The sequence below is a fragment of the Ambystoma mexicanum genome, chromosome 11 (assembly GCF_040938575.1).
Source record: "Ambystoma mexicanum isolate Mex_15411 chromosome 11, UKY_AmexF1_1, whole genome shotgun sequence".
Lineage (NCBI taxonomy): Eukaryota > Metazoa > Chordata > Amphibia > Caudata > Ambystomatidae > Ambystoma > Ambystoma mexicanum.
In genome coordinates, this window is record NC_090934.1 from 1,016,511,541 (window position 1) to 1,016,524,095 (window position 12,555).

The following is a 12,555-nucleotide window of genomic DNA, read 5'->3' on the forward strand; positions in this document are numbered from 1 at the left end:
TCTCGGCCATTCGGCCAATGAAGCGTGTGTAAGTGGACGCCTTTGCCTCTACTTTCTCTGCTCCTCCTACTCCTGCAGCTGACTCACACCCTGGCACATCCCTTTCTAATCTGAATCTTTCTACTCCCAACACCCTGGACACCCTTGCCCCTGTCATGAGAATCCAGCTAAGTCTACCTCCAAGTGCAACTCTTGGTATAAATCCGACCTCACTGTCATAAAATGCAAATGCAGGGTGGCTGAGAGTAAGTGGAGGGCTTTGGGTTCATCCTCTAACAAACTGGCCTGCTGCCTGATCCAAAGGCAATACAGACTCTCCGTCCTGTCCAACAAGAGAGCATACATACAAGCCTGCATCTCTGCGGCCTCTAACAACACGGCCAAACTCTTTAAAATCTACAAGAAACTGGCCAATCCTGTTGCAGTCTCTACCCTTCCTGTTCCTTCCCAGGCCCTCTGTATGGCTCTGGCCTCTCACTTCTCTGTTAAAACTCAGGACACCACGTCCTCTATCTCCTTTCCCTCTTCCTCTCTCGCCCACCCTTTGGCCATCTCTCCCTTTCCTCCTCCTTTCTCCTTTTTCTCTCTGACAACACCTGACAAGGTTTCTAGACAAGTCCAATCTATGAAAGTGTCATCCAAACAGGTGCTCCCCTGCTACTCCAGAACCATCAAGGACATATTGACAACCTCGCTCCAACCTTGGCCGAATTCTGTAATCACTTTTTTACCACTGGAACTTCCCCTCTCCTCTTAGGCACTCCCTTGTGCACACCCTCCTCAAGAAGCCGTCGGCCAATCCTACCTGCCCGGCAAACTATTGCCCAATCTCCATCACCCCTTTCCTGGGCAAACTCTTGGAAAAGCTGGCCATCTCCCAGCTTACTCTCCGCACTGAATCTGTTGGTTGACTTCATGACCATCAGTCTGGCTTCAGAGCTCCGCTCTCTAACCTTGATTCCAGCACTCCTTCTATCCTGATCCTCCTTGATCTTTCCTCTGCTTTCGACACAGTCAACCACGCTATCCTGATCAATCGACTTCATGAGAACTTGGGCATTACGAATCAGGCCATGAAGTGGCTGATCTCCTTCCTCTTGGCTCGCCCCTGCCAGGTTCAACTTTGTCCCTTTCTCTCTACCACCTCTCTCTACCTGTGGCATTCCCCAGTGCTCTTCTCACCCTGGTTTTTCAACCTCTACTTGTCCCCTTTGGCCCACCTGATCTCTACCTTCTCCTCTAACAGTGTTATGCGGATGACACTTTGATTTTTCCTTCAGGTTCCCCTTAACCTCCTCTCCTCTCTCCCTCATTCCTGACTGTCTATCCGCGATTCAGGATTGTTGTGCCTCCAAGGACCTCTGCCTTAATGCCAGTAAGATGGAGATCCTTCTCATTGGGACCCCTGCCCCTGCTTTCCCTCTCTCACTCTGGCCGCCCGCCTTGGGCAGTCTTCCTTCGCCTTCCTGCGAGGCAAAAAACCTTGGTGTTCTCTTCGACTCCACTCTCTTTTTCTCTCCTCACATCTCAGACGTCACCAAGAAGTCCCACTTGCAACTGCAACTGCACTTCCTCAAAGGAACTCTTCCCTACCTCACTTCCCCTAGAAACTCACTGTCTCCAGAGCTCTGGTTCTCTCTAGGATGGACTACTGCAACAGAGTCTTTCTCAATCTGCCTTCCTCTACACTCAGCCATCTGCAACTAGTCCAGAACAGGACTGCAAGACTTTGGTTTATAGTGATATAATCGAAAACAAAAAGGTCAAAAGTCAAAATGTCGAATTTTTTTTTATGATGTTTTTTTTATCGAAATGGGGGGTTCCCCCCAACCCCTCTGTTTTTACATTTTTTTTTTGTTTTACCCATTTTTTTTATTCACGGACCTCAAAATAAATATATAATCAAAAAAAGAGGAATTCGACTTTTTTTTTCTACATTTATTTTTCAACATTTTTGTCTTTCAACCTTTTTTTCGATATTTTGACTGCACACCCAAGACTTTGGGGCCGGTGCCCGTCCTACATCCAACACTCTCTACCAAAATACCTTCCCTCTCGAGCCCTTTGCCCAACTACCTCCAACTCGCTAAGGGTTAGACACTTCTCCAGACAGGGAGTGTGGGTAGACCTCTCTCCTCTACAGGTGCTTCCCTCTGGAATGTCCTTCCTGCCCACCTTAAACCTAATCCGGACCACCTGAAGTTCCGGAAGCAGCTCAAAATGTTCCTCTTCTCCTCTGCGTTCTCTCTCTCCCTCCCCTGCTGACCTACCTGACCCACCTGTCTGCTCTACCGACTGGTTGCTTGACTACCCTCAGAGTCTCACTGGGTACCAGGCTCTTTCTTGATCAGTCACCCCTGCACAGTCTCCGGGCCTACCACACACTTAGGGGCTGTAACTGTAACCCTACAGTCCCTTGTTCTCCTTGCACTACCCAGAGCCGTGCTACCCTGGCTGCATTTACTCACAGCATTGCTGCCCTGGTTTCCCCTCCCCTCCCCTATCCCTTGCACTTCCCCCCCTTCCCTTTCCCCTTGCACTTCTCATTCTCGCACTTGCACGATCTGAATGACACATGGCCTAGTAAGATAATTTGTCTTGTCCTCCCTCTGTCTTCCCTCCCTTGTCTTGTCGCGCCTAGAAACACATGTGTACAATCGCGTTACAAATGACTTATATCATATCATATCCCTTTGGAACAGCCTCCCTGTCCCCTCTCAGGCTTGAGCCGGAACTCCTCAAGTTCTGGAAACTGCTAAAAACTCTGCTGTTCTCTACCTCTTTCCCTTCCCTGCTAATCACCCCACTGCTGCTGTGACTGGTGGCCTGATCCTCATGAATCTCACAGGATTCCAGGCCCTTCTTCCCAGTCGATACCAGTACCCCCCCTCCCCTCTGACCTTGCGGACATCTGCTTGCGACTCTGCATCCCATCCATGGGAGCTGCCTGCACTAGCACTTAGCCTGAGGTTCTACTCCTTGGCTCCCCTTAGCACTCTCGCCCGGGCCCTCCAACAGCACTTGACCACTCCTCTGCTCCCCCCTCCCTCCTTATCTCCTGCACTTCTCCTCTCTGCACTTGCATGTCTTAATGCCAAAAGGCCTTGTGGGACCATGGCTGTTTTTTTACTGTTTTTTTGTCTTTGTTATGTTAACCCTGTTCCCTTCCCATTTAGCGCTGTGGCGCTTTGAAACACTATTCAGTTGTATAAGCGCCTAACAAATGCTCAATAAAATGAATAAAATAAAAAAATTATGGTTGAGATGCTGACATTTGTGATATGAACAGAATATACACACAAAAATGTAGCCCCCCCACTGACCCTTCCCACACACATACATTTTTAGGGTAACAAATGAAAATGCCACGTACCTGGAATTTATGAGTCATGAACGCATGAATTCCTGGAAGAAAGTAACATAATATGAATAAATGGATGACATTGGAAATGTCTTAGCTTTTACTTCTTTCCCTCTTGATGCTGTATCCCATGAATAATAGAACAACAATGCATCATTAATTAAAAGGCACATAGTTAGCCACAGGGCATAAGACATACCTGCTGTTCCAACCACACAGGACCTTGATTTAACATTTCTTAAGGACACAAATTAGGATGGAGACTCAATTAGCCCTCTACAAATGACCTACCCTTGCAGCATTTTGTGACTACGATATTTCTACCTGCCAATCTACATTAGCTACCATTCTGCCACACAATCGTTCATGTGATATCCAGTTCTATGACACATCCAAATAAACAAAACGCATTCATCAAAAAGGTTAAAATTTGAACTATTTAATATTCCTAAGAGTAGCATCATATTGGGACTGCCAAGACCTTTACAATTAAAAGATCCAAAGTATATAAATAGCACCTATTTAAATAGTGTCTGCAAGAGTTTCACCCAATTGCACATCTGGAGAGTATACAAAAATATTAACTAAATTCAATTTCAACACAGAACAAACAAGTCTATACATAGTCATGAAAAGTACCATCACCATTTAAAGGGGAATTTGCCTACACATTGCTTTTAATAAATGTTTAAAAGAGAAAACTAAAATAGCTTTTTACAAACTCCCGCTTTATTTAATACGTGTTTTGCTCTTTAGCTACAGAGAACTAGACTGGTGCCCCTGAGTGGGAGGACTGGGGACTAAACAAGAATAAGGAATGAAAGGAGACCTGCCACTTACAAATGTAACATACTATAAATCATGTATGAAACCATTCTTCAAAGAGGTGGCTGGAATGAGTCAGCCCTACAACATCCCTACAACAGCAGTGGATATTAATCATCCAGGTAGAAGTATATAACTTGTACCAACATTTCATGCAAACAGACCTTTTCAAATTTGGTCAAACCACTTTTATTGTTGTTTACCATGTACTAATTCATTGGTAAGCTGCTTTCTTGCATTCATCTCCAGCAGTTGTTTTCATACAGCTGTTAACTTTTTCAGCATTTTAACAGTTATTTTTCTATGACATAATTGTGCATTTGAGACAAAGGGCCTCATTACACGTTGTGCGTTAAGGGATTAACGTTACCGGTAATGGAATACCGGTATCGTTAAATCCAAACCCCAATTACGACCCGGGTTACCGCTATTAGCGGCACCGCTAAGTACGGTGCCACTAATAACGGCTAGTTCGCGGGTGCGCGACCCTTCATCCCGTAAATAGCAGCATGTCGCTAATAGCATACCATCACAAGCCATGCGGGCATGCAAATAGCGGCATGGTAAAGTCCCAAAAAACCCTTACCGGCATGGCGCTAATACCGGCATCGCGAACCACCCGTTAAGAGAACTGAGCAGTGTTCCCAACTGCCACAGGTGGACACAATCAGCACAGGTGGAGGCAATGGAGACTGTGCCAGCACAAAAGGAGCATACCACACCCCTTCACACACCCCTTCCCACATCAAGATGGTTCCAATACTAGCAGCATTACATGGGCTGGAGGACATGATTGCAGTGCAGCAGCAACAACAACAGGCAGTACAGAGGAGACGCAGGAGGAGGAGGAGGGCAAGACAGGCGCAGCAAGCACCACCAGGGCACGTAGTAATACCACAGAGGCAGCCACCAATCCCCAGGATCCGAGCCAGTCCATTTAACCTAACCCCTGAGCAGATACACACCCTGTACCATCTGGACCAGGATACCATCACCAGCATCGTGGACATGATTGATACATGACGACATTGTGAACCTCATAGACATCAGAACTGCCATCCGCCCTCTACTGAAGGTGGTGACCGTGCTCCACTTCCTGGCCACAGGCACCTACCAGCATACAGTGGGGCAGATGCATGGCATCTCACAACCAGTATTCTCACGCACGCTGAACCAGGTACTCGATGCCCTCCTGAAGCATGCACGTGAACACATATTCCTGCCACGGACTGCCCAGGAGATCGCAAACACCAAAGTTGGCTTCTATTCACTGGCAGGCATCCCAAGTTGCATCGGGGCCATCGACTGTACACATGTGGAATTGGTGGTTCCACATCACAATGAAGTAGTCTACCGGAACAGAAAGAAATTTCACCCTATCAATGTCCAAAAGGTATGTGATGCAAACAAGATAATCACACATTGTTGTACCCGATTTCCCAGATCAACCCATGATTCAATGGTCCTGCGGAACTCAACCATACCACGCTACATGGAGCGACAAGCCGGACAACGTTTGTGGCTACTTGGTGAGTAGCAGGGCAAGCACATGGCAGTGTGATGGGGGGGGAGATATACATACTCCAACTGGGTGTGATTGGGGGGGGCAGATACATACTCCAACTGGGTGTGATTGGGGGGAGATACATACTCCAACTGGGTGTGATTGGGGGGGGAGAGATACATACTCCAACTGGGTGTGATTGGGGGGGAGAGATACATACTCCAACTGGGTTTGATTTGGGGGGGAGATACATACTCCAACTGGGCGTAGACAGCCGTCCGTAGGACAAATGGACATACAGATGTACGCCAATGTCCATCAGGGAAGGCCACAATGTGCTTGAGAAGAACCCACATGCAATTTGAAGCTGCACAGCATTGAGAACAATCCAGGTTTCCAAATATCACACATCCATCCACATCCACATCCACATTGCACATCATGACACACCACATAATACACAAATCAGTAACATGGCGTCAAGATAGTTATACAGAATTAGCGCAGCACAACATCAATATAGCAATGTGCCCTTGAATGCATGCAAAGGGATCACCCCTAGCCATAGCATTGAACCACGCACCTATAGCACCACTGAAGTGATGCTTCACAGCATCGCAACATCGATGTCGGAATGGCAGTACACTAGCAGTGTGGTACCAATTTTGCCTGGGCCCAGGGACACCTAAGACCTGGCCTCACCCAGGACATGTCAATTACTGTCGGAGGCATGAATCGGGCATTTCCACTTGCAGGGTCGAGCTCACCTTTGCACATTGCAGTCACACAGATCGTCTGCATGCATGCTAGTAATCGTGGATTTCAATCACAATGCAAAGTCGATTTGTGTGAAATGTACAGGCCGCTCTTGAGGTGAACAGAAACAGGTCCCCATTCTTCCCCCCTTACAGGTGATGCTGGCTATCCCCTGAAGAGGTGGCTCCTTACCCCTGTACGGAACCCACAGAACAGGCACGAAGAGGACTACAATCGTGCACATACCCGTACCCGCGTCGTGATTGAGCAGACTTTTGGCCTTTTGAAGACACAGTTCAGGTGCATAAGCAGGTCGGGTGGGGTTCTCCTGTACGGCCATGAGAAGGTGTTAAGACGGATTTCTGAACTCTGTCCTGGCGGCGCAGAAGTTCAGAAGGCCAACCTAATTACTTGGAACAGGATAACCTCTGGACAAGCCAGACCAATCAGGGTAGCGATCGCGGCGGTCAAGACTAGGTCTCAAGAGGGGTGAGGGTGACTGAAAGCCCGCAATGAGCACACAAAGCAAGGACACTTACAAACTACTCCAAACAGGTGTTATATTAAAAATATATACACATTTATTCCAAGGCCTTTAAAACAATGACCGTAGCGAGAAATCACAATACAACTCTAGTAAACCAACACATACCAAACCAATACAATATATATACAAATACAAACGAGTCTAAAGCGTTAGATGCACGAAATGTGTAGTCCACCTAGAAGGGAAGGAAAACAGGCAGTGCGAAATAATGCTTAGACCCAGTCCGCCTTCAGAGGAACCTAACTAAAAGGAAGTCCGAGCCCTACGAAGAGTGGAGCCTTGTGCTCAAAAGTACCTGCACACGCTGGTGCCAACGGGCAAAAAGGGGAGTCTCTTCGGGGGAATCAGGCAGTTCAGTTTAGTGCACAAATGAAGAAGAACAGAGTTCCGCGACTCAAGCGCAGCCTCCGCTGTGGGCAGAAGCAGAGCGCGAGTACGGAAAGGCGTGCTGTTTTGACACAGTGGGGAAAAGCTATGGGCTCCTGCAGGAGGGCGACCAGTTCCTAGCTATGCTACTCACCGGTCCCCGGTGCAAGCAGACCCAGGCTTCTCCGCGTCAGTTTCAGTGCTGGCAGGTTCAGGAGAGCAGGGGACGTCTCGTCGTAGTGTAGATTCTGCAGCAGCAGAGTTGAGTTAAAGATGTCCCAAACAAAGTGAACCCGCACAGTTTGTTACCACAGCAGGGCAACGGAGCGGCCGTGTGTATCTCAGCCAAATGTACACTACTCACTTCAGACCTGGGAAGGCCAAGTGTACGAATCGTGTGAGAGTGACAAGGACTAGGAATACAACACAACCTGGCGGCGGTTACAGAGCAAGACTCCTGGGTAGGCTGGTCAGTCTGCTGGATGGCCCAGAGACACTTCCGAAGGCTTACGTGCAGGAGATGGTGAAGATGCCGAGAATAGCTGTTCCCACTATTCCAAGGGTCGAAGTACCAGTACAGGCCTTCTGGTTCGATCAGAGGTAGAAAGGGTTTCACAAAGCGACAGCAGTGCAGAGGAGCAGTCCTTCAGCGGGTCACCAGCGATTCCTCGGTTCAGCCTCGTGGTTGCAGGATACTTGGCTCCTGTATTCCTTGTTCGTGAGAACTCAGGAGATTGACATGGTAGTGGCGTTTCCAGCCCCCTCTTATCCACGGTTCCCTTCGCGCCAAAACGGAGGGGACCCAATGGGAGATCCGCTCATCAACACTCACACCATACGTGGACCTATCATGGACCACGGTGGTCCCAGGCATTCACACCACCCTAGACTCTCTGGCACCCAGGATGTGTATTGGGACCAGACATCCCAGCCCACATCCTGGAGGCACACACAAGGCCTGTAGAAGCCCGCGAATGCATCAGTGTTTCGCGGGAAAGTACATGCCCAAATAAGGAAGGCCCCGGGTCGGCTCGACCTGGGGAAGGTGAAGGGAGCAAGACAGTCAGCGGACAGGACAAAGGAGCCTCGTGGTCTGGCCATTTTGGGAGCCAGGCCACCATTTTGGGCAAAGCGCGAGAAACGCGCTTAAAACGCCAAAAGGAGCTCAAAACACAAGAAACGATCGCTGCCACCATTCCCGTCTGTGATTCACTTGCACCGATCAGTTACAATCCAAAAAGAGTATCTAGGGCCTGTAGAAGGCTAGAGACCCAAGAGAGCAGTAACTTAGCTTACAGTGCCCTCTTGTGTCATGTTGCACGATAGCCGCAACATGATAAAGAAACTACGGAAAACAGCGTTTCCCGGTACTGACTGTCTTAAGGGCATGTCAGTTTCCCCGTAAGAATGGAGCGAAAGCCCAGAGGAGTGCGGCAGAAGGCTGCACTTCTCTGGCAAAGTCTAGATCATGGTAAAAACAACAGCAAAAAGTTTAGGGGTTGCCACATGGAAGGAAAATTACCCACAATTACGAAATCTTTCCTAACACTCGCCCCTCCCAGACTATGGACAGGGGGAACTAATCCACCCCTGGATGAGTCTCTTGTTCAGGTCGGTTAAACATTCTGGACAACCCATCAGCATTGCTATGTTGGACACCTGGCCTATGCTCAATAGTGAAGTCGAAGCCTTGTAGACTTATGGACCACCTAAGCAACTTTGGATTCTCCCCCTTCATGTTCATTAGCCACTTTAAGGGCTTATGGTCAGTTTGCACAGCTTTCATAGGGCCCACACAACAGAGAAACATTCATTCTCTACCGTGGACCATCTGAGCTCTCTGTCCTTAAACTGGCGACTAATAAAACCAATAGGGTGTTCCTTACCCTTCTCATCTACTTGTGTTAGTACAGCTCCTATCCCAGTGTCAGAGGCGTCCGTCTGCACGACAAAAGGTCTTTGATAATCAGGGGCCCTGAGGACTGGGGCCTGGCACAAGGAGTCTTTTAAGCCATTGAAGGCCTTCTCACACTCGTCGGTCCAAGTTACCTTCTTGGGTTTCTTCGGAGTGGTGAGGGTAGTCAGAGGGGCAGCTATGGTGCCATAGTCTGCCACAAAGTTTCGGCAATACCCTGTGAGTGCTAAGAAGGCTCTCACTTGGGTCTGTGTAGTGGGGGTAGGCCAGTCCTGTACTGCTTGTACTTTACTGGGAAGAGGCTGTATCCTCCCTCCACCTACTTCATGTCCAAGGTAAACCACTGAGCCTTGTCCAATCTGGCATTTACTAGCCTTTATGGTCAAGTGTGCTTTCTGAAGAGCCTGGAGCACAATCCCGAGGTGTTTCACATGGTCTTCCCAGGTGGCACTGAAAACTGCTATATCATCCAGATATGCAAGACAGAATTCGTCCAACCCATTCAAAACATGATTCACAAACCTCTGGAAAGTGGCAGGTGCATTTTTCAACCCGAACGGCATTACCCTGAATTGGTAAAGGCCGTCTGGAGTCGAAAACGCTGTCTTCTTCTTGGCATGTTCTGCTAAAGCTATTTGCCAATAGCCAGCACGGAGGTCAAACGTGCTGAGGTACTTGGAGGCATCCAAAGTATCCACCAGCTCATCTGTTCGAGGCAAGGGGTGTGCATCTGTCTTGGTGACAGCATTCAGAGCCCTGTAATCCACGCAGAACCTCAATTCAGAAGTGCCTGCCTTTGGAACCAAAACCACAGGGCTGGACCAAGGACTATTAGAGGGTTCAATCACCCCAAGGTCTAACATCTTGTGTACCCCGGTCTTAATATCAGACCGTACTTTGTCTGACATCCTGTATCCCCTACTTTTGGTAGGTACACTGTCTCCTATGTCTATGTTATGTTTGCACCAAGGTGTCAAACCAGGCGACTGTGAAAACAGGGGGGAAAACTGCCTAAGCAAACTTTTCACCTCAGCCTGCTGATCAGAAGTCAGGTGAGGGGCCACTCGGACACCCTCAAAGGAGCTATCTGAAGGACCGCTTTGGAACAGGTCGGGGAGAGGTTCAGACTCCTCTTCCTCAACATCTGAAGCCAGTAGCAGTGCTGCGATTTCGACTCTTGGGACGAAAGCCTTCAGCCTATTTACGTGAAACACTTTTGGAGCCTGTCCAGGCCTTCCAAGGTCCACTAAATAGTTAACCTCACACAGGGGCTCCACCACTGTGTAAGGGCCTGACCATTTGTCCTGTAAAGCTCGAGGCCTTATAGGATTCATGATCAGGACTTGCTGACCATGTGTAAAGTTGATGAGGGAAGCTTTCTGGACGTACCAATGTTTCACCAGCGCTTGTCCTGCCTTCAATTTATCACTAGCCAAGCCCATCAGAAGTACCATCCGTTTTCTGAGCCCCAGCACATAATCTACTACGTTGGTAGTAACAGGGGGAGTGGGCATCTCCCATCCCTCTTTGACTATGGCTAAGGGTCCCCGTACAGGATGACCGAACAGAAGTTCGAAGGGGCTGAAGCCAACACCCTCCTGTGGTACCTCTCGGTAGGCAAACAGTAAGCATGGTAAAAGAAGATCCCATTTTCTTCTCTGAGGTTCTTCCAGAGCCCCAATCATGCTTTTTAACCTTCTGTTGAAACGTTCCACCAGACCATTGGTCTGGGGGTGGTATGCAGAAGAGAACTTGTAGGTGACCCCACATTCTTTCCACATAGCCTGCATATACTTCGACATAAAGTTGCTGCCACGATCCGACACAACTTCTTTAGGGAAGCCAACCCTAGTAAATATGCCAAGTAACGCTTTTGCAACTGACTTGGCAGTTACAGTTTTCAATGGGATGGCCTCAGGATATCTGGTTGCATGGTCGACCAGCACCAGGATAAACCTATTGCCTGAGGATGTTTGCGGGTCAAGGGGACCAACGATGTCGATCCCTACCCTTTCGAATGGTATTCCCACAACTGGGAGTGGTACCAATGGAGCTTGGATTGTCGAGCCAACCTTACCAGATAACTGGCAGGAGGCACAACTCCTGCAGTGACTTTCTACTTGCACCCCCATCTTGGGCCAGTAGAAGTGCATGGATAACCTTTGCTTGGTCCTCTTAATACCAAGGTGACCAGCAAGGGGAACTTCATGCGCCAACTGCAGGAGGAAGGGCCTAACAGCAAGGGGAACCACCAACCACCTATGGTCTCCTTCTGTAGACTCTGTGGGCTCACTATACAGGAGTCCACCTTCCCAATAAATCCGATGCGTCCCAGGAGGTTCACCCTCAAGCTGGGAGCAGGCCTGTCTCCTTAGGCCTTCCAGAGATGGGCACTCACGTTGGCCTTAACTGAATTCGTCCCTATCAGGACCACCTTCTACTAACAAGTCTTTTAGTTCAGGATGGTCGTTGGGGTCAAATACTTCAGGCATCGCCACCTCCTCGTCAGGCCCGGGCGATTGACCAACTTCCTCCACCGCAGTGGTAGGCGAGCTCGGGGGAATATTCTCTTTCCCTCGACTTGACTTGTTTACTCCTTTCGCCTTGGGTTTCCCCTTCGGCTGGGGCGGCGTATTGGTCTTGGCCAATGCTGCCCGTGCTTGAGACCGTGTGTAGGGTCTTTCGGCAGTGTCTCCTAGGAGCCCTAAAGCTCTGAGATCATTACCTAACAAGACCTTTCCTGGGGCGTTTCTCTGAATGCTCACTGGAATCCTGACTGCTGTACCATTTAAAGTAAGATTTACAGGTATTACTGGGAACATACGGAGTGGGCCGTCAGCCAACTTAGTGGGCATCAGAGTAGCTCTGGCAACTTCCTCTGAGTCTACCAAGGTAGAATCCACTACAGTTCGACTGCACCCACTATCCCTAAGAGCTGGAGTATCTACTCCATTGATCAGCACACTGTCTTTAAAGTAGTGCTTGGTATTATCTGGAATCCTAGCATAAGCCTCTGCGACTTTAGGCTCCCAGGAACCCAGGGAAACTAAAACTACCTCAGCTTCTATCCTGCTGGGAAATGAGTCTGAGGAGAAGGATGCTCCTGTAATCTCTTCTTCCTCGTAGGAGGAGAAGGCCAGATTAGCGGAGTGGACCCCCAAAGGTTTAACCTTACACCGGAGATCCCCCTTCACGTGGTCAGTTGCTCCACAAGCAAAACAAGATCCATTGGGTCTGTTTACATAGGGAGGCTTATTGTAACCAGAGTTCTGTTTCGGAGG

The 12,555-nt window shown here is 48.8% G+C and overlaps 1 protein-coding gene across 1 annotated transcript in view; it reads right to left on the reverse strand.

Moving 5' to 3' along the window:
- The window catches only part of LOC138504048 (uncharacterized), a 1,098,987-nt gene that overhangs the window by 887,701 nt on the left and 198,731 nt on the right, over positions 1-12,555 (reverse strand). The window contains exon 2 of the mRNA XM_069624235.1: positions 3,374-3,405. Within this exon, the coding sequence (XP_069480336.1) occupies positions 3,374-3,405 (32 nt within the window). The remainder of the gene's footprint in view (positions 1-3,373; positions 3,406-12,555) is intronic.